The 20,812-nt window shown below is 53.5% G+C and overlaps 2 protein-coding genes across 3 annotated transcripts in view; both read right to left on the bottom strand.

The window, feature by feature from the left end:
* Nucleotides 1–907: 907 nt before the first annotated feature.
* Bsk (mitogen-activated protein kinase dJNK) lies at nt 908–7,810 on the bottom strand. Its single transcript, XM_076305024.1, has 8 exons — nt 7,671–7,810; nt 6,747–6,876; nt 6,459–6,656; nt 6,253–6,387; nt 6,047–6,176; nt 5,794–5,952; nt 5,340–5,464; nt 908–5,125 (listed from the first exon to the last, which is right to left on the bottom strand). Exons 1-8 carry the CDS (start codon nt 7,808–7,810, stop codon nt 4,973–4,975), a joined length of 1,170 nt encoding a protein of 389 aa, XP_076161139.1. The 3' UTR covers nt 908–4,972.
* An 83-nt stretch (nt 7,811–7,893) lies between these two features.
* The window catches only part of LOC143143605 (uncharacterized), an 85,318-nt gene continuing 72,399 nt past the window's right edge, over nt 7,894–20,812 (bottom strand). For both annotated transcript variants that reach the window (XM_076305025.1, XM_076305026.1), the window contains 2 exons: nt 12,323–12,381; nt 7,894–8,064 (listed from right to left, as the gene is read on the bottom strand). In XM_076305025.1, the coding sequence (XP_076161140.1) occupies nt 7,894–8,064; nt 12,323–12,381 (230 nt within the window). The remainder of the gene's footprint in view (nt 8,065–12,322; nt 12,382–20,812) is intronic.

Raw genomic sequence — 20,812 nt, 5'->3', positions numbered from 1 at the left:
CCGATATTGCGCGTTCCAAAGGTGGGTCGTCTCAGCTCGTCGTCGTCGTGTTTCCGCGTAGGAAAACATCGGGACGTCGTAAAGTCTCGCGTCTCGCTCTCCGTGTTCTCGATATCGTTGAATTCGCTGCTCGTTTCTCGTCTCCCTTTGTTTCTTTTCGTTTGTTCGTTTGTTTCTTTTTCTTTTTTTTCTTTTTTTTTTTCGTTTCGTTTTCGTCCGAGGAACGGGGCTCCACCCGATATCTTCGTTCCTACGGCCACGCGACAAATTGTTACCGGTGTTTGATGAATTCTCGTTAGTTTCGCTGCGCACTACCATCGTTACGATCTATAATTGCTATTGCTATCGTTATTATCGTTAATCGTTAACCACGTTTAATCATTAGCGTTTACGGCTACTACGATTCGTTCTCTCGGTTGCTAGGAACGAAACGCGAGAACGCGTGCTCGACGTGGAGCTCGCCGCGTTCTCGCGATCCGTTCTTCGTCCACTTTTTCGTTTTATTTATTCCTTATTATTATAATTCATTACCGCGGTTAAAACGACGACCGTGACCGTGACCGCGACGTCTCGACGTCGCGACGCGAGGAGACGCCGTACGGCCGAAGCCTGGCGATCTCGTTTCCGTTCCGCCTACCAATATATGTATATCTACGGCGTTTACCGATAACAAGTGTATCGCTTCGTCCGGGTATCTTTTTTTATTCTTTTCTCTTTTCTTTCGTTTCTCTGTTTCGAGCGTATACCCAAAAATCTTTAGAAATTCCGACCGCGGAAAGAGAATCGCGACAAAACCGGAGCGCGAATACGCGACGATCTCTGTGGATAACTCTCGTTGTCGCACCGTTGATACCGTGCTACGGGGGCCCGTACTCCCCCTAACCCCACCCACCCACCCATCCCATATACGTGTAGAAATAGGAGATTTCTTTTTTTTTTTTTAATTTTTTTAACGAGAAGAAGGAAAGCTCGCGAGCGTGTTTCGGTGTCTCGAAAGCGCGTCGAGAGTAATATTGTGCTTTTGGCTCGAGGAGCTGGACGAAATTACAAAGGAATCACGGGTACACCGAGTCCTTTTCTTTTGTTTATTATTATTATTATTCTTCTTTTTTTTTGTCGTTTTCTCTTTTATTTATACCTTTATCTTGGCGCGTTCGCTGTGCGAAGAAGGGGAGGCTTTTGCGCGTGGAACGCGTGGAAAAATAGTGAGTTAGTTCTCTTATCGGTCGCTCCGTTCGCTCGAGGTCGCGCACCAGCGAGTACCCGCTCGCGATTTCGATCTGTTCGGCGCGTGAATCAACGCTCGAACGCGGCCCCCGAGTAAGCGAAGCGCACGACGAGCGCGAGTTCGCTTCGCGAAGAGGGAAATATTAACGTTCGCGGCGGCTCGAGGGCGACGAAAGCGACCGGAAACAAACACGAGAGAACGGAATCATTGTTTCGCTGTCTTCGTTAAGTACGATCTACGTCGCACGAATTTGTAAAGATTTTTGGCGCGCTTCTCCCCGTCCGTGGTGCCGCGCTACCCTACCCTCCGCACCGCTCGTGTACCGAATCACCGTGTGCGATACAATTACGCGATTAGCAGTATCACCGTTGCTTTATTATAATTAGTGTTACAAAAGCTTGATTATTTGGATCGGACTGTAGCAATATATTCACATAACTATCGTCGTGGAAAATAAAAATTCAACGTTTACATTACAATTGTTCACTGTTCTCTCACGATCGTCTATACCTCGATTCGTAGTAAACCGTAATAAATACAATAATTCGTATAATATTAATATTAATAATAATAATAATAGTAATAATAATAAACAGAATAATAATAATAATAATAGTATTATTATTAGTAGTAGTACTAATAGTAGTAATAATAATAATAATAATAATAATAGTAGTAATAATAATAATAATAATAATAATAATAATAATAATAATAATAATAATAATAATCACCAATGTAATCTTAGTCGTCTTTGTTCTCGTCACTGTGGTCACCGTGTAGTCATCGTCACTGTCACTGTCGTTGTCATTGTCGTCGAAACGAACGTCGTTCAGTCTCCCGTTATACTTTGTTCGGCTACTGTACAGATATTGCCACAAACGTGTGTGTTCACTTTGGAATAACGCGCATTCCGTTTTTGTTCGAGCTTAACGTTAAAAATGTACGTTCCTTCGGAAATAGACGACGCTCTCTCGTGGTTTCCACGTGTATCCGGAACGTAAACGATGAAAAGAAAGAAGAAAAAAAAAAAAAGAAATAAAGAAAGAAAAAAGAAAAAAGACGCGCACGCGTAACGTCGAGGAGCGAAGAACGTCGTGCGCACGCGGGAACGTTGTTCGAGCGACGAGCGAGAAACGAAGCGAACGTCGAACGAACGAAATAGCGAGCGCGCGTGCGCACGGTACGTTCGTTGTCGAAACGTTGCGCTACGAGCTCCGCGAAAAAATGATTGCCGGTTTGTCCGTCGACAGCGAGAAAAGTATTCCACGAAACACGGAACAACAGCGTTTTGCGCGCGTACGCGATTACACATTAATACGTTCTCTAGTTTTTTTTTTCATTTCTTTTTTTCTCCTTGCCGCGTCCGTCGTCCGTCGTCGCGCGAACGGCACGACGAATCGCGCGCGATTGCACGAAAAGAACGAGTTCTTTACCTAACGAACTAACTAGCTAAAAGACACGATCGACGAGCACGAACCGGGCGACTCGCGTCGTCGCGAGATACTCGAGAGGATCGTCGGTTTTCGAAGAAATCTTCGGTGATCTCGCGCCACACGAACGTTGCTCGTTCGCCATCGCGAACTCGACTCGATCGCCGGAGATCCCTCCGCTCGCGATCGTTTCTCCTTTTTTTTGCGATTTCATCGTCGTCGTTTCATGCGTTCTTATTTTGTTTGTATTTTGTTTTTTTTTCTTTTTTTTTTTTTATCGTTTTTCACCCTCCATTCTCGTCTTTTCTTTTTCCCTCTTCTATTCGTTTTCGTTTCCTCTTCGTTCCTCTGCGTGTATTTCCCCCTGGGATTTGCAATTGTTCGTGGATTTAAACGCGGTGTACCCCCAATCTTACAAAGTTAGCGATAGAAAATTATCGGCGGCTGTACGAGCGCGCGAAAACGATTCGACAAAAAGCACGCGCAAATACACGGAGTTTGCATGATATAAAAATACACAATATTCGAATCGCTCGACGATTTAAAACGGCGCGTCGTCGTCGCGAGAAAAATGGAAAAATTCGGGCTTCGAAACGGGAACCGGCGCGCAAAGCTCTTCTATCCGCGACACCCTGTATGTCGGACGCTTTTTCGGGTATTACGTACAAAATTGTGTTTGTTTATTTATTTGTTTGTATTTATCTCGTATTCTTTGTTTCGCTTCGTTCGACGACGCATCGTCGCGCGGCGACGATCCGCGTCGAGAAGGAAAGGAAAATGCGCGCAAGCTGCGGAGAACCGAGAGAGGATCGTTGTTGCTTCGCGAATCGTTCGAAAGCGGGGCGCGCGAGCATCGTTTACCACGCGTTTGCCTCGCGCCGCGATTACTCGTCTCCGTCTCTCGCCAGTTTTCGTTTCTTCTTCCTCTTCTTCTTCTTCTTCTTCGTCTTCTTTTTCTTCTTTATGTTTCTCTTAATCGCGGATTTGTTCCCGAGTTCCAAGGACGATACGAAAAATAGATATTGGGCGCGCAGGGACGCAAAAAGGACGCTTCTTCGAGTTCGGGGCGACGTCTTCGACGAGACATCGCGGATCGATCGCCGGACAAGAAGTTACGCGCGATCGAAGGGTGGGTGGAGAGAGAAAGGCTGAGTTGTTCGACGATCGGTGGCAGTAATGTAAAAGACGCGCGACGAGTCGGTGGAGTCATCGTTATCGTCGTCGTCGTCGTAATAGTCGTCGTCGTCGTCGTCGTCGTCGTAGTAGTAGTCGTCGTCGTCGTCGTTCGGGCAGTTTATCGACGACCGATCCTCGTTATCCAAAGGAAAAAAAAAAGAAAAAACGAAAAGACGAAAGAGAGCGACTCTGTCGGCCCGTTCGGTTCGATCGCGTCGCGATCGCGATGCTCCGCGGAGACGGCTTCGAAATTGAACGAAACGGAAGAGAGTCGGGAAAAAGTGGGGAAAAAAAGCGGCTTGGAACGTTCTCGTTTCGCTGGTGGTGGTTTTGGGGGGGGGGGGGGGGGTTGGGGGCGATTCGGGGGGCGAATCGGGAGCGCTCGCGAATAAACGGCGAAGCGTTCGTTTCTTTTATTCCATTCCCGGGTGTAAGCTCGATCGCGGGGAAGAACGTTTCGTCGCGAAACACGATCGAACGCGCGCGCGGTTTCCCCGCGCGAAGAAGGAGCAAGAAGATCGAGTAAAAAAACAACGACGAACGTCGGGCGTGTGTCGCTCGGAATCGCGTCTATACTTTGGTTACGGGAGAATATATTTATACATATTATAGTTAGTCGCGTGTTGCTCGCAGACGCGCGCTCGTTATGCCTGGTACGTCCGCGCGGACGACGCGACGCGATCGGAACAACCGGAGTCGGGTGCGCTCCCTCGATGCCGATTTCTCTTCTCTTCTCGAAAAATCGACGGAGCAGCGGCAGCGGCAGCGGCGCATCTCGCTCTTTCTCTCACTCGTTCGTTCGTTCTTTCTCTCTCTCTCTCTCTCTCTCTCTCGCTCGCTCGCACGTTCTCTCTTTCTCTCGTTTTTTCTCTCTCGCATCCTCGACATTTTCTCGTTTTACGTTCGTCTCTTTTCCCCTCGCCCCTCGCCCGTCACCCTTCGCCCGTTCTCTTCCTCTTCGTCCCGAACCGAAAACGGCGCGCGCTTCGTTCGACGCGCGTCTCTCTTCCAATGGACGTGAAACGGGTGTCTATTCGTCGCTTCCCCTCTTTACATTTCCCGCGATATTTATACGATAGATCGGACAGTCTAGGCGCGTCCTCGGCGAGAAAGCTGGCGAAGAGTCGCCCCGTGTCTACCGGGAGCCGGCGCTCTCCGACGTCTGAGCCACCGTCGCGGGATTGTGGCTCGTCTCGTACTCCATCACCTCCTGGTAGATCAGCTCCTTCCACTGGTCCACCGTGTGCTCCCTCTCGTCCACGCTGTGATCGTAGGGGCCTGGCGCGGGCTGCAACAGAGGTCGTTTCGGTTTGCAACCAGCTTCGACGATTCGAACGACTATTCGACTCGGATTCGTTGGTTCGACGATCGTCGACCACCCCGACGTTCCACGGCCGTCGAGGTCGCGACGATCGTCCAGGGAACCCGGAAACGCAAAGGGAACCGAAGGTGGGGGGTAGTAGTAACGGGATTAACCACGGGGATGGATCGACGACACTTACGGCATTCACTTCGCCCTCGTCGTACCACACGTTTATGTAATTGTGCAGCAAAGCTTCGTCGACGGAGATGCGTCGCTCGGGGTCGATGACGAGCATGCGCGACAATAGATCCCTGGCTTGGCTGGCTGGAAAACGGAACGGAAGAAAACCAGAGAAACGATGCGGAACGCAAACGCGCGGTTCTCGCGCCGATCGATCGGTAATTCGCGAATCGACCGCACGGATCGAAAGATCGCTGCCTTCGATGCGCAAAGTGGCCACGGATTGATAAAAAAGTTCCTTTTTGCGAAGCGAAGCTAAAGCGTCCAGTCTCGTCGTCGAGGAGAAACGTAATCGCGCGCGTGAACGATCGATCGATTCCGTCGAGTTTCGGGCAACGCGCCGATTACCGTAAGCGGTTTCCGCGACTCGATCGATTCCGTCCGAGGGCCGACGACTCCGCTGACCCACTCACCTTTCAATCTATTGTGCTCCGAAGAGTCCGAGGGAAACAGAACGTCCGGGAATAGCCTGTCGAACGGATATCCCGGGTATCGCGGCCTGTTCTCCACGTAGTTCCTCACGGTTGGCTGCAGCCGCAGCATAAATTCCTGCGCCGGTGTTCCCAGTTGTTCTGCAAAACCGAGTCGGTCGCTTTATCGCGCGAACGAAGAGGAATACCGGGACGGAGGGGGAATCGAGAACTCGGAATCGAGGTTCTCGCCTACCGATTATTTTGTTCCACTGGTCGATGTGATCGGTACCGGGAAACAACACACCGCCCCGAATCATCTCGCCCATGATGCATCCGACCGACCAGATGTCCACGTTCTCCTTGTACCCCATGCCCAAGATCACCTGTTCGAAACACCGCCAATCGACGTTGAAAAATACGTTCCATAGACGGTGGAAAAACATCGACCGAGTGGCTTACCTCCGGTGCTCGATAATACCGCGTCACCACGTACGGGGTCATCATGAACGTCGTCCCGGCGGTCCTCGCCAGACCGAAGTCGAGAATCTTCAACGTGCAGTCCGACTTGACGACGATATTGCTCGGCTTCAAATCCTACCGAGCGATGGAAAAACAAAAGAGGTTAGTTTGGCGACGAATCGTTCGACGAGACCCGATCGACTCACCCTGTGAATGATACCGGCGGAGTGCAAGTGCTTGATGCCGCAGAGCATCTGGTAGAGAAGGTAAGACATGCGCTCGTGATCCAGATCCATCTGGATCACCTGGCACAGGTTCGCGTCCATAAGCTCCATCACCAAGTAGACGTCTTGAAACTCGTCCAACGACCGTTGCGGCGTGAACGCGTTCAGAAGACCGATAATCTGCGGGAGAAACGATTCCGAGTACAGGAAAGAAAACTTTCGTCGCGGAGGGAGAAGGTTGCGTCGTAAAGAGATCTGTGGACGACTCACGTTTTTGTGGTTGACCAGCTTCATGAGCTTGAATTCCCTGTAGGCCCTCTTCGCGTGGGTGACGTTTTGAAAAGGTCTGGAGAGCTTCTTGATCGCCACATTTTGCGCGGTGACCGTGTCGTACGCCGCGCTGCAACACACACGCAAAGGACGATTCGAGATCGATCGAGAGAGCGAGCGAGCCGGAGGGTAGCTGGCCAGAGAGGAAGGGAGGGAGGGTGAGCGACCCTGAACACCTTCCGGTCTTCCTTCCGCGTTCCAATCGCGGTTCCCCGATCGCTTCGGGACGAAGGGGCGCGAGCTCGTCGATTTTCAGCGGATCGTTCGCGGAATCGCGCCACCGCGAAATCCATGAATAATTCGCGGCGGCGCGCTCCTTTTTCTCGCGGGCCACGATGAAAAAAGCCGACGTACTTTTTCTCCAACGACGAAACTTAAATTGCGTTCCTCGAGGGGGGTCTCGGGTATCGGGATTCGAAGATTCCCGGGAAGGTTACGGGATGCAAATACCGTAATGTCCGTGCGCCATGGAATAATCGAATTCGAAACACCCGCGGCACCGTCCACGCTCTTCGCGGTGTTCTTTTCTCTCGCGAGACCCGCCCGGAACACGATTACCCTTTCCCCGTTTTCGCCGGCCGATCTCAGCGTCCCGCGACTTTCGAACCCCGTGGTTCGTTCGAGTTCGACGCGTCGATGTTGTTTTCGCGGCCAATGTATCGCGTTCTACGCAGGGTGAGTCGATAAGAACCGTTGCCCGAAGTGTCTCCCGATCGATCGACGGGGTCGGTTGGATCCGTTCTCGGTCTTCCGGTCGACTCGAGCCGTACGTGCGCGCGCGTAAACGCGGTAACGATGATTTCGTATCGCTCTCGATTTCGAGTAGGTCCGATCGGTAGGAGATCGATCGCGAGAAAGACTCACCAGACGATTCCCTGTGCACCCGAGCCGATCGGCTTCAGGTTCTGGTACCGCTTGAGAATGGTGAACCTGGTGTCCCCGACTTCGACCGTGTAGAACATGGCGGACAGCCGGGTTGTCATATCAGGCCCCAGGTAAGGCATGCGCCTCGGTGCTCGTCTCTCCTGCTGCACCTGTACCTGCACCTCCCCCCCGCTCGAGCACTCCTGGTGCACGCGACGAGGACTTACGCTCTTAGCCACTTTGGACGCGAGATCGGGAGCGCCCGGCCGAAATAAGATCGAGGCTGTACCCTCTTCCCTTCTCCGTCGAGAGCCACGAGCACGGGACTGCTCGCGTCTCTGCCCGCTTCCGGACGCCGCCTCCGCTGCTCAGTTCTCACGCGCGCCGGATTCGTCTGCGACAAAACGAAACAACAATTCTCGTAAATCCTCCCTATCGAGTAACGCTCGCCCCGTACCGGAGAAACGGGAAACCTACGGGGATCGAGTCGCGACGCCCGGGAACCTCGAAACTCTCGGAAAATCGTCGGAGCGCGTCGTCGGTTCGAGAGTTACGCTTCTCTCCTCGATTTTTGCTCGATTTTCGCTCGATTTTCGCTCGAGACGGTCCACGGGTCGCGACGACCGGAAACCTCGAAACTTTCGAAAAATCGTTGGAGCGCGTTGTCGTTTCAAAGGTGACGCTTCTCTCCTCGATTTTTACTCGATTTTCGCTCGATTTTAGCTCGAGACGGTCCACGCATCGCGACGCCCGGGAACCCCGAAACTCTCGAAAAATCGTCGGAACGCGTCGTCGTTTCGAGGATGGCGCTTCTCCCCTCGATTTTTGCTCGATTTTCGCTCGAGACGGTCCACGGTTCGCGAAGAGCGCGAAAGTTTCGGCCGAGCGTCGGAAAAGGCCCGCGCTCGTCCCATTCACCGATCCGCGTTTGGCGTCGGTTCAGGATCTCGCGACTCGGTGTAAAAATGGAACCACTCGGGGAGAAATAACGCGCGATCGCGCGCCAAGACGAGACGGATCAGCGCATCGGAGGCGGCAAAACCTCGGGGGCCGGGGCCGGGGCCGACTCGTGGGAGCGGAGGCAGTCAAGGTCGCGCGACACGCGCGACTTTCTCCCCTCGCGTTTTGTCTCGCCGGCAGCCCTCGGGATCAATGGCTTATTACGACGAACGAAAACGCGTCGGGACGATAGAGGCGCTCAACGGGACCCGAGACGGCAGAGATACGGTCTCGAGCGAAACGACCGACGAAAGTCGACGCACCTTGGGTTTCCTTTTACTTCCACGCGACCGTGGAAAATCGATGTCCGGGAAAATAAAGGACCGTCCGTACCGAGCAACCCGTGCCCGAAAAACCTAACCTCGTCGCTCGAAACGCCTCGAGATAGTCGAAAGAAGTTTACTTTGCGAAACGTACGCGACCTGATACAACGTACTCGCATCGACGAAGATATTAGTCAAAGGTGAACGCGTGAACGACCAACGAATCGTCCCGTTTCACGATCTCCGCGGGAAACCGTGCGAAACGAGCCGAATCGTGGCTCGGGGAAGGTAAACGTCGCGCGGGGACGATATCGACCTCGAGACCGCTGGAAAATTATCTATGGAGACGTCTATGACGCGAAACGCGACGAGAAAATACGCGTAACTGATCGTCGTCTCGTTTCTTTCGATCGTAACGCGAGCGTCGCGAGTGTATTTCACGGACGAAACGCGCACACGTTCTCGAAGTTACTGCGACGCGCGGCGCAGAAGTTCGCGCGCAAACTACCGCAGCAGGATTCTCGGTGTCGTCGAGAGGGTCGGCGAACATCGATAACAGCGAGAGGAAGCCTCGAGGAAACCGACGTTCCCTGGAAAATCGTCCAACCTTTCCCGCAAATCCTGTTCCACGATCCGGCCCTTGGAAGAAGAATTTCGAACTAGGTACAAGCGACGATCGAAACGACTCCGCTGAAATTACGATTCGATCGACGAAGTCCGTTACACGTTGCGCGCAAATGGTCGCTCGGATGAAATTCTTGGTCCGTTGACGAGAAGGCTTTTTTTTTTATCTGAAAAACCACCCTCAGATTCCCCACGAGGGTGTTCACGCAACGCTCGCGGTCGGTGTTCGTACGCGATGTTCTCGCGTCTCGCCGGGAGGGTTTCGGGTATCGCGATGCTCGTTCAAAGGACACGGTCTCGCGCACGGAACCCTCGAGCGGTCTCGAGCGTAAGAAGCTGGCTCGCCAAAGCCACCGAAACTCTTCTGGGAGGAGCCGGAACGGTTCGCGAGGTTTCCGCGAAGAGCGGCGGATACGAGGGAAGAAAGTAGCGTCGCGCAGGCGGACGTATCAAAAGGCGAGCGCAAATCGTCGAAAAAGCTCGAGGGACGAGCGAAGAGAACTCGCCAAGCCCCCAACCCCTGTCCCTTTTCGCGCGGTGGTAATACGGGTCGTCCGGACTCTCACCCTTTCGAAGAACGCGACCGCGGAGAAGCGGTCCCTCTTTCTTCCATTTTTCCGCGACGAGGGTCGCGCGATCGGTCTCGAGGCCGTGAAACTCTTGGAAAGTTTCTCGAAGACCTCGCGGCGTCGAGGGCTCCGAGATGATCGTACAATTGCCTCGGAGAGGGTACGCGAAACCGACGAGCGATCTGGGAGGTTCTTCCGCGGTCGATGTCGATGTTCCGGTTCCAGTTCCGCGATCCAGCGTTCGAGGAACGGTCGCCACGACGGTAGGACACGGCGTCGACGAATCGCGAAACGGATCCTCCGAAGATTCGGCGTCGAGGGCTCCGAGATGATCGTACAACTGCCTCGGAGAGGGTTCGCGAAACCGACGAGCGGTCTGGGAGGTTCTTCCGCGGTGGATCGGTCGATGTCGATGTTCCGGTTCCAGTTCCGCGATCCAGCGTTCGAGGAACGGTCGCCACGACGGTAGGACACGGCGTCGACGAATCGCGAAACGGATCCTCCGAAGATTCGGCGTCTCGGTTAAGAATAGAAATTGGAGCAAAGTCGGCCAGACGTTCTCGGCCGCGGTAAGAAAAAAGAATCGGCGTCCGCCGTGCCGCGCCGCGCCAGAATTAGAGAAGGAGGAGACACGCGGGAATAGTTGGACGGGGAGCGCGCGCGGCTCGTGTTTTCCGTCGGAGCACGCCAATTTCTCCTGCTACCTGGAAATCGGGATTCCCTCGATTATTTATAGCGAGCGTCGCAGACGCGGACGCCCGATCCTCGAGACCAGCCGTATCACCCGAGACCGACCACCTTCCCGTCCTCTCGTCCCGTTTCCGCTCGCCACCTGCCACCGATCGCGCGATCCTCGCGGTTTCGAGACGCACCGAGATTCCCGTCGTCCTCGTCGTTAACCGAAATAATCCCACCGAACCGCGAAATCGTTTATCACCGGCCGATCACCGGCTTCCGAGAACGCTTCTGTTTACCCACGTGCGAAATCTTTCGAAATACTTCCTCGAAACTAGGTGCGCGTCCAGATGGCAATTATAATTCGTCCGCGCGGGAAGGAGACCTCGAACTCGCGACAAGATCCGCGATTTATTCGAGATCGATTCCTCTCGCTAACCGACGATCGAAGGAACCGTTGTCGCTCCAAACCTCGTCGCGAGAACGTCCACGGACTTTGATTCCTTCGACGTGGTTGTCCTAAACAGAATCGTTACCGACGTCGCGAAACCATTTGTCACCGGGCGGTGACCGGGTTCCGGGAACGGTTCTGTTTGCACAGGTGCGGAAATCTTTCGAAACGTTGCGTCGGTACCGTACCGCGTAATCGTCGGATGCGGGGCAAAAGTTTCTTCCGTTGCGAAATTGCGCCAGTCCGCGCGGAGAGACACACGAATCGAGGGTTCGACACCGTGAGTACGATTCTCGCGGTGTAATTCTCCGGTTGGTCCGCGAGAGCGAATCGTTATCTCGAAGGGTGTACGAGTTTCTCGCGACGACTTACGCGGCTCGTAACGCGAGACGTTGACGCAACGATACGTTAGAGCGCGTGGACGCGGTCCGCGTTAATAGGAGCTTAACACCCCGGTAATTTAGGCGACGGTGTCTCGCGCGAGGCAACGGGTAAGTCGACGAAAGCGAAGCGAGGCGATGCGAGGCGAGAAAAGGACGTCGACGTCGGTTCCCGAGCGGTTCTCCGGTTTGCTCCTCCGAGTTTTCCCGCCCTTGTCGCTCGAAGAGGCCGCTGCCGCCGCTGCCGCCGCTGCCGCCGCTGCCGCCGCCGCCGCCGCCGCCGCCGCCGCCGGAGCCAGCATTCCTACCGTCCGTTGGATCGGTTCCAAAGCGTACGCCGCTGGCCGACCACCGCGTCTCGTCCTCCTGTCGGTCGCGCGACGTCGTCAACCCGGCGTACTCGCTCTACGAGCGCGAACACGCGCGAACACGCGCGAACACGCGCGAACTCCGCCGAGGAAATTCGTTAGGCCGTTCTCGCGACGGCATAATTCACGGGATAAGAAGGATTTAAGAGAGTTCGGATTCAAGCCGGTGAAGACGCATAGCCGAGGATCCCGGGGCGACGGGTATGATTTAGGGATCGCGTTTCCAGGGAAGAAACGCTCCTCGTTGGCTGTACATCGCCGCGGGATTCTGTACCCGGACGACGAAATCGCTCGCGACGAATTCCATCCCAACGGCTACTCACCATAAACGAACGGCCATTGCGAACGTTCCGCCGACCGCTGGACCCGGAACGAAGGGAATCTGAAACCAGACAGAGAACACCGTTGTGAGTCGTTGACTGCTTCTCGATCCTCCTACCGCCAAATCGCCGAAAGAAGCTACTCTCTCGCGGATAAGATACTCCATCCTCGAGGTACACCCGAGTCGAAATTACCGCGGCGAAAATGTTAATCGAGCGTGGCTTCGCGGCACGAGAACCGCTCGGATTCGTTAGCGCACTCGTTAACGCGATTTCCCGCGACATCTCGTCCCCGCGATGAAGTCCTCGCGCGACGCGACGCGACGCGACGCGACGCGACGCGTTCCGCCGACGAGCCGGCCTGGAATGCGCGAAAAACGACGCGAGCCACGGGCCACCGAGCCTCGAGCCACCGGACCGCGTCTCGCCGCTAATTCGAATATATATGCGTCTAAAATTAATACAAATTAGCGCGCCTGGCCGGAGAGCGCCCGCCACGCCGACCGCGAGACTCGTTCGCGTAAATCCAGACGAGGCGTCGGGACGAGAGCGAACCGTTCAGCGAACGAAGCTTTCGAATTTCGACGAGTCTTAGACTCGACTTTCCATTTCTTCCGGGAAAAATTAACCGTTGCGGTACCTTCCGTTCTCGCCACCAGAGGGAAACCGACCCCTGATCGTTTCTCGCGAGTTCTCGTACCATCTCCTATCGGTATATATACGATTCTTTACCGATCTCCCAATGTCCCGATGCGTAAACCAGGGAGGTTCACTGATCTATCGCGTTTCCTATTTTCGTTCGTTCGTTTCTCTATTGCAGCTTTTCTCGACGCGTCCGAAACGCAAGGAGCTAAGAGAGAGAGTAGTAGTTGTCGAGAAAGAGCGATTTCGATCGGTTTTAATCTCCTCGGCTCGGACGGAGGACGAACGACGACGTTTCGTAGAAAAAAGTCTCCAAAGTGGCGCGGAGAAGAACGGGAACGATATCCAGCTGTCGTTTCTTTCCACGGTACCGAAGACACCTGCTCCCGGTCCCAGCGAGCGATAAATCCTCGAAAACGGTCCGAGCCGCCCGCTTCTCTCCCTCTCTCTCTCTCTCTCGATCGAAAAAAAGCTCGAACAACGCGGTTCCCTTTTATCCGACCACCCTTCCTCCGCCACTTCCTCTTCGTCCTCGTCGAATTCCGTTTCGGGAACGTTTGCGGGGAAAACGAGAGAAGAGAGAGAGAGAAAGAGCGTCCGAGAGCGTCGAGACGGAGTCGGGGAAATTACCGCGGGAAAACTCGTTCTGGGTCGGCAAAGGGCCGCGGATCCTCGCAATCAAGAGTATCGCGTTACCGCTAACGCCGGCTCGATTCAGCCGGCGCGCGTTTCGTTTGTCGGGTAATCACCGAAACCCCGTAACTTCGTCGGGGAGACTTTTCTCAACGGGAGAAACGCGGGAAATGCGATTCTCTCGCCTCGAGGAAAGCGAGAACGACGAGTCGCGCGTCCCATTGGAGAGAAGAAGAAGAAGAAGAAGGGCCCAGGAAGAAATCTCTGCTTCGGCCCCGCGTACACGGACTCTGTGTTCGATCGAGGACGAGTCTTTCCAAATTTCGTACGAGACTAAAAAAAGGAACGGTATTTGAGAAAAAATCCAAAATGCGCTTATTTTTCGAGAAAGCTCGAGAGAGGGCAAGAACGGGTCGGTCGGACGGGTCGAATCGGGACGAGCTTCCGTCGACCGTGAACAGAGTCCACGAACGTCGATTCGGATATTAAATTTCCTCGCCACCGGCGAAGCAAGACGTATTTCCCAGAGGACGAGGAGGATCTGCTTTCCGGGAGAACGCGCTCGCGTTCTCGCTCGCCGGTTTCCCCTTTCGCGATACCACTACTACTACCCCCGTCGTCGTTGTTCCTCCTTATCCGCGGCCGAGTAATTGCAGCCCGGCTCTCAGGATCGTCGTCGTTTGATACTTTTTTTTTCTTCTTTTTTTTTTCATCCCCCTTGCGCCACTGTTCGAATTCATTTGCGTAATTACGTCGAGCGCGGTCCCGATCGGGCATCGCGACGTTTCTCGACCGTTCGATCGAGCGACGGTGTCGAAGTTACGGACGATCGCGCGGAGGATTCTCGTCGCTCGGGTCTCCAAAGGGACGGAAGAGAAGGTTACCCGCGTCGTCGCGCCCGTTTAACGCGGAACGACCGTATCGAAGCTACGCGCGAGTTTCCGCAGGGACCGTGTCGTTCGTTTCGGAAAAACCGATACTCGAGAAATTTCCGTCGTTGGGAGCGCTACTTTCCGCGCCGCGATTCCACGCGATGGATACTTTTGGCGGCTGTATGTTGCGGGAAATAGGTATAAGGGGTGAGAAGAGCGTTTCATCCCGGGACTGCTAGTGGACTCGGTAAGGCATCCTAGCAGGCCCTGCCTTGTAGATCATGTGACATTGGAAGATCGGTAAAGGATCATATATATAGTGATCGGAGCTGGTACGGGACACTTGCGGGAAACGGTCGGTGGTGAGTTTCCCTCTGGTGGGAAGCGTGGGTAGCGCCGTCACATAGTTATCATTATCGGTGGTCGTCGCGTGTTCGCGCGTACGCGACGAGAAGCTCGATTCGTTATATTTCTCGAATCGCGAGAGGAACGAGGATAAAATTCGAACGGTTGGTTCACCGCGAGAAGAAAGATTCGAGGTCCGCGGTAGGGGTGAGTTTCTAGCGCGCCACCCCTGGGATTTGTCGGCTAAAAAGTTCCTCGCGATAAATTTTCCCACCGGCCCCCCTCCGATCTCGCGTTCCGGTTTCTCTCGGTCCCCTACTCGAGCGTTCGAGTCGAGCGACACGGGGGAGTTCGCGAGGCGAGCGAGGCGAGCGCGTCGACGTCGACTCGAAAATAACGGGGACGCGGCGGGCTGCGGCCCGGTTGAGCGAGCGTTCGGCCAACCGTTGCCTCTTATTTAACGCCGAGGAAATCTCCGAGAGCCCTTCGCTAATTTCAGCCGGCGTGTCTCGCGACGTTGAAATATTTCTCGTCGCGTCGAATCGAATACGCGCCCCCTAGCCGCGGGTCGCGTACCGCCGCGAGAGACAGCTAGGTAGCGCGCGGCTGCGTGCATCCTACGGAGAAAGGAAGATCGGTGCTGGCTAGAGGGGGACTAGGTGACGTCGAGCAATTAATGCACGGACCCCACCGACTCTACCGCGCGACCCAATTCCATTCGCGAAGCGGAACGCTCGCTCGAGCGACCTTCTTCCCCTCAGCGACCGATCGAACAGCTTCCTCGAGAATTTCGCAAACGGAACTCGAGACCCAACGACACCTCCTCCACTAGGAAAGACTTTCTCCGCGAAACGAAGCGCTTCGGGATAAGCGGAGGGGTTCCAAGGACGCGAGCATAAATACCGATTCCGCTTGTCAGGGGTGATCTACGAGCGAGGAGATACGATACGAAAAGCCTGGATAACCCCCCGCGCGAACCCGACGGAGGGAGAGGGTGGCGATACCGACGTCTCGACCCGTGCACCCCTTCGATGACTCCCGACGATTATCGATATCGTCTTCTCGCCCCGACGAAGTACGAACGAAACGTCACCGACGCGAGACGCGCGCTAGACCGTTTCTCATCGTCGAGAGTTTCTCGTCTTTGTCGTCGGTTATTTTCGAAAAACTTTCCCCGACTTGGAAACTATCGGTTTCTCGCGTTGATCGCGAAGCTCGAACGAAACAGCGACTCGATCGTTCGCGCGTTTGTCGAGCATCAGCGAGGGCGGACGAATTTCGAGAACGAAATTGACGAGCCCGACGGATCGCTCCGTCTCTCGGCGACTCGTGGAACCCGAACCTTCGACGGGCCCCTTGACAGACCTATTCGAGAGATCCGGTTCGACGTTACGGGGACGCGAGGACGCGTAAACAAGGAAACGACGCATTTTCGAACGCTCGAGCCTCGTGACTTCCGCGAGAGGAATCCCAACGATCCGACCGGACTCGTTTCCCATTCGCGCGCTCTAAAATTCCCCGCGAGGAATCGAAATTCTCGGGTAAAATGAAACGCGAGGCGGCACTACCGCTCCGTTCTTGTATTCGCGAGGAAAGGTGGATCGCGCGTCGCGGAGGCCCGGCTCGATCGATTTCTATTTGCGGAATCCAACGCCGGACTCGCCTCGAATAGCGAGGACTCGGACTAACGAGGCGAACGACGCTGGCTTGGGTTTCGATCGGGCAAAGACCCGCGACGGTTCGTTATCGAACGTTAAATTGGTCCCAGACCTCGTCACGGTAATTACTCCGAATCGGTATTCCGCGTCGGTCGCGGAACGTCTCACCTCCTCGGTTGACGGTGGTAATTACCATCGACGAGAGCTAAGCGTGGGAGTGGAGGAGCACCACCGAACGAGAACACGACGGAATTCCCGAGGTTCGACGACCGAAATTTCGCGAAGACGGCACGCGAGAACGCTGTGCCCCGATTACCGAAACGCGTATGGATGATCGTTCGAGAGAGGGTTCCTCGATCGAGAGAATCGAGCTCGACTCTGTCCCGAGCGACGCTCGTTCCAACGATCGGAATCGAGACGCGTTTCGACGCTATCGATGCCATCCGATCGATCGCGCGGGATCGTTTCTCGAACGTAACTCTCCGCCGCGTTAGAATTCGAAGCTCGTGGATTCGAATTAAACCTCGATGCGTTCCAAATGTTTATCGATTCGTTTAATTCCAGTCGCGAGCAACTCCACGGCGGACGATGCGACGCGACACCCGACACCCGACAGCTACGCGAAACAAAGTCGCCGGTCATCGTCCAGCGCACGACAAAGAGGATGCACGACTCGCCTAGAGGATGCCTTCGGCTCTTGACCGCGACCGTAAACCTTTCAACGACCAAACAACGTAGGACGAACATCTGCCTTCCAAACTACTTCAAAGTGCATCGACGTTAACGTCTGTGGATACGCTTGTTATCGCGCAAACATTTGTACGAGTCGTTTGTCGTTCACACGTGTAAAAGTTATTAATTTGCGTTAATAAATCGTACAAATACCGAAAGATTCGAGCGTTCTTTTACTCATACCCTACACTTTTCGGTACGAACGTCGCGTTCTCTCGATGCCAAAGCAGCGTATTTTTCGCCGATTTTGAAACTTTGGTATCGGGGGAACATAATAGTCGAGGAGGTGGCACGATTTTGTCGATTCTTGGAAATTACGTCGTTTCCAGGAGATTCTGCGAGTTGAAATTTTGCGGGAATTTCAAACCAATTTCGGAACTTTTGCTAAAATTTTTCGCCGATTTTGGGACTTTGGTATCAGGAGAACATGACAGTCGAGGAGGTGGCATGATTCCGCCGATTCTTGGAAATGACGTCATTTCCAAGAATTTCCGCGAGTTAAAATTTTGCGGGAATTTCAAACAAATTTCTGAACATTCGTTGAAATTTATCGTCAATTTCGGACTTTGGTATCAGGAGAACATGATAGTCGAGGAGGTGGCACGATTCCACCGATTCTTGGAAATGACGTCATTTTCCAAGAATTTCCGCCAGTTGAAACTCGGCAGGATTTTTCGGACTTTTGCCGAAATTTTTCGCCAATTTTGGACTTTGGTATCAGGAGAACATGACAGTCGAGGAGGTGGCACGATTCCGACGATTCTTAGAAATGACGTCATTTCTAGGAATTTCCACGAGTTGAAATTTTGCGGGAATTTCAAACAAATTTTTGAACTTTCGTTGAAATTTTTCGCCAATTTTGGACTTTGGTATCAGGAGAACATGACAGTCGAGGAGGTGGCACGATTCCGACGATTCTTGGAAATGACGTCATTTCCAGGAATTTTAGCGAGTTGAAATTTTGCGGGAATTTCAAACAAATTTCTGAACTTTCGTTGAAATTTTTCGTCAATTTGAAACTTTGGTATCAGGAGAACATGACAATGGAGGAGGTGGCACGATTCCGCCGATTTCTGGAAATGACGTCATTTCCAGGAATTTCCACGAGTTGAAATTCGGCGGGAATTTTAAACGAATTTCTCAATTTTTGCTTGAAGTTTTCGCCAATTTTAAAACTTTGGCATCGAGATAACGCGATAGGAGAGGAAGTGACATTATTTTACCAATTCTTGAACCAAATATGTTAAGAAAGGAGCAACGCCGAGGAAAATAAATAACTCCGATTCTGTTAAGTTTTTAGTTACCTTACTTTTATTAAAGTACGTTACTTTCGAAACAAAGATCTGAACAAATTTGGTTTTTGCGGTATAATAATAGCCATAGCTGCTGTAGCGGAAATAGTAATAGCGGCAGAAGTAGCAGCAATAGCGGCAATAGCAGCAATAGCAGTAGCGACAGTAGAAATAGTAGATGTGTCTGCAGCGGCAGCAAGCCACTAGTCGTAGTGGCGAAAGTGGCGACAGCAGATGTAGCGCTAGTAGCAACAATAGCAGCAGTAGAAGCAGTAGAAGTAGTAGTAGCAGCAGTAGGAGTAGCAGTTGCAGCAGTAGGAGTAGCAGTTGTAGCAGTAGGAGTAGCAGTAGGAGTAGCAGTTGCAGCAGTAGGGATAGCAGTTGCAGCATTAGCAGAAGTTGTAGCAATGCCTCCAATGGCAGCAACGGTAACGGTGACAGCAGTAGAAGTAGTAGGGCAGCAACAGTAACGGTGACAGCAGTAGAAGTGGTAGCAATACCACCAGAGGTAGCAATAGCAGCAGGAGCAACAACAATAGCAGTATGGACAGCATGGGCAGTAGTGGCAGCAGTGGCAGTAGTGACAGTAGTGGCAACAGTGGCAGTAGTGGTAGCAGTAGTAGCAGCAGAAGTGGTAACAATATCACCAGAGGTAGCAATATCAGCAGAAGCAACAATAGCAGTACGAGCTGCACGGGCAATAGTGGCAGCAGTGGCAGCAGTGGCAGCAGTGGCAACAGTCGTAGAAGCAGGAATAGCAGGAATAGCAGGAATAGCAGCAGTGGCAGCAGTGGCAACAGTCGTAGAAGCAGGAATAGCAGGAATAACAGTAGTAGTAGCAGCAGCAACAGTAGTAGTAACGGTAACAGTGACCGTAGTTTTAACCTTGCGAAACTTCCGATATGGGTCCACACATTGAGAAACGTTGACACGGATAAAGAACAGATTCGTGCAATGCGCAATTCCTCTAGATCACGGGCTCGCAATATTATCGAGGTTTCGATGATACTCGATGTTTGGATCGCATGGACGGTACATAAGAAACTCCACCGAGTAGCTACATCTTGCTAATAACTTTCCCCCGAGGAAACTCGTCTCGACATCCGTTCGCTAACTCGCAACGATGCTTAGAAATTGATACGTACCGACGCTAACGAACGGGTCATCGAATCGGTTCGTTTCGTTTTCGATGGTTCGCGCATACCTTCGAGATTGCGTCAAAAGAAGGTCTTTGACTCTGTATTTTCCAACAAGAATCGCAATCGAACGAAACCGACGAGATCGGTTACGCGTTACCGCGATTAAACGCGGAATCGTTCCGAATGGTTCGCCAGTTCCCCGAACTAAATTCCTCGCCGTGTTTTCGCGCGTGTCCACGCTCGCGCCGTACTCACGGTCCGAGCGGGCGGTTGCTCCTCGCGAGTAAGTCGCGACGATAATTGGCAGACAGGGAAGCAAGGGAGGTGGATTTCGCGCACCGGTGCTCGCTGGACGGAAATTTCGCTCGGCCACCCAGCGCGTCACCTCCCGCGAATATTTCGAGCTTAGGCGTCGCCGACGTCGAATCGACCGGTCTCGCGTCTTCGGAACGGGTGACGCTCGTCCAGCCTAATATACGTTCCATATTTCAGCGTCGTCGTTCCGTTCGCTCGCGCTAATTTGCGCCAGGCCCGGGCTGCCGGCGAAATCGATACACTCCACGGAAAACGGAACGACGCGACGCGCGTCACCGTGTCCGCGTTAAATTAATCTCGTTTCTTCGAGCAAAAGGAGAGAGAGAGAAATAGAAAGAGAGAGAGAGAAGGATTTCGCTCATCTTTCTTGCCCGTTCCGAGGAAACTCGCGGGACCGAGGTCGAGTTCCCCGCGTCACGAGCGGGCAAAAAGTTTGGCAAATCGGTGGCCGCGCCCTGGCGAATCCGAGCCATTCGTCGATCGTCTCGGGGAAAACTCGCGTATCTCGGCCACGAATCGATCCCTCGACCCGCGAGGACTCCGAGGACGACAGGTGTCTCCGGTCCGTCGCGAAAGTAGCGAGTCGAGACTCGAGGAAACTGGCCGAGCGGAGCGTAGTCGAGCCGGGGCCCGTGGATCGGTAGAAAACATCTGGCGCTCGAGCGAGCGTAAAAAGGAACCGCGAGACGGTAGAACGGTGACCGGCAGACGGCCAGGCGTTTCGTGAATTTCAAAAATCCCACCAATGTCACTGCCAAACGATCCGCTCGACTATTTATACGGTTCCGCGCGCACCAAGCCGGATCGAAGCGGGCCAGACGAGGAGTCTGCTCGGACGGAGAAACGCGACGTCGACGGTCGCTCG

This window comes from Ptiloglossa arizonensis, chromosome 2 (genome assembly GCF_051014685.1).
Source record: "Ptiloglossa arizonensis isolate GNS036 chromosome 2, iyPtiAriz1_principal, whole genome shotgun sequence".
Classification (NCBI taxonomy): domain Eukaryota; kingdom Metazoa; phylum Arthropoda; class Insecta; order Hymenoptera; family Colletidae; genus Ptiloglossa; species Ptiloglossa arizonensis.
The sequence above is the reverse complement of the archived record's forward strand: the minus strand, read 5'-3'. Positions and strand labels throughout refer to the sequence as shown.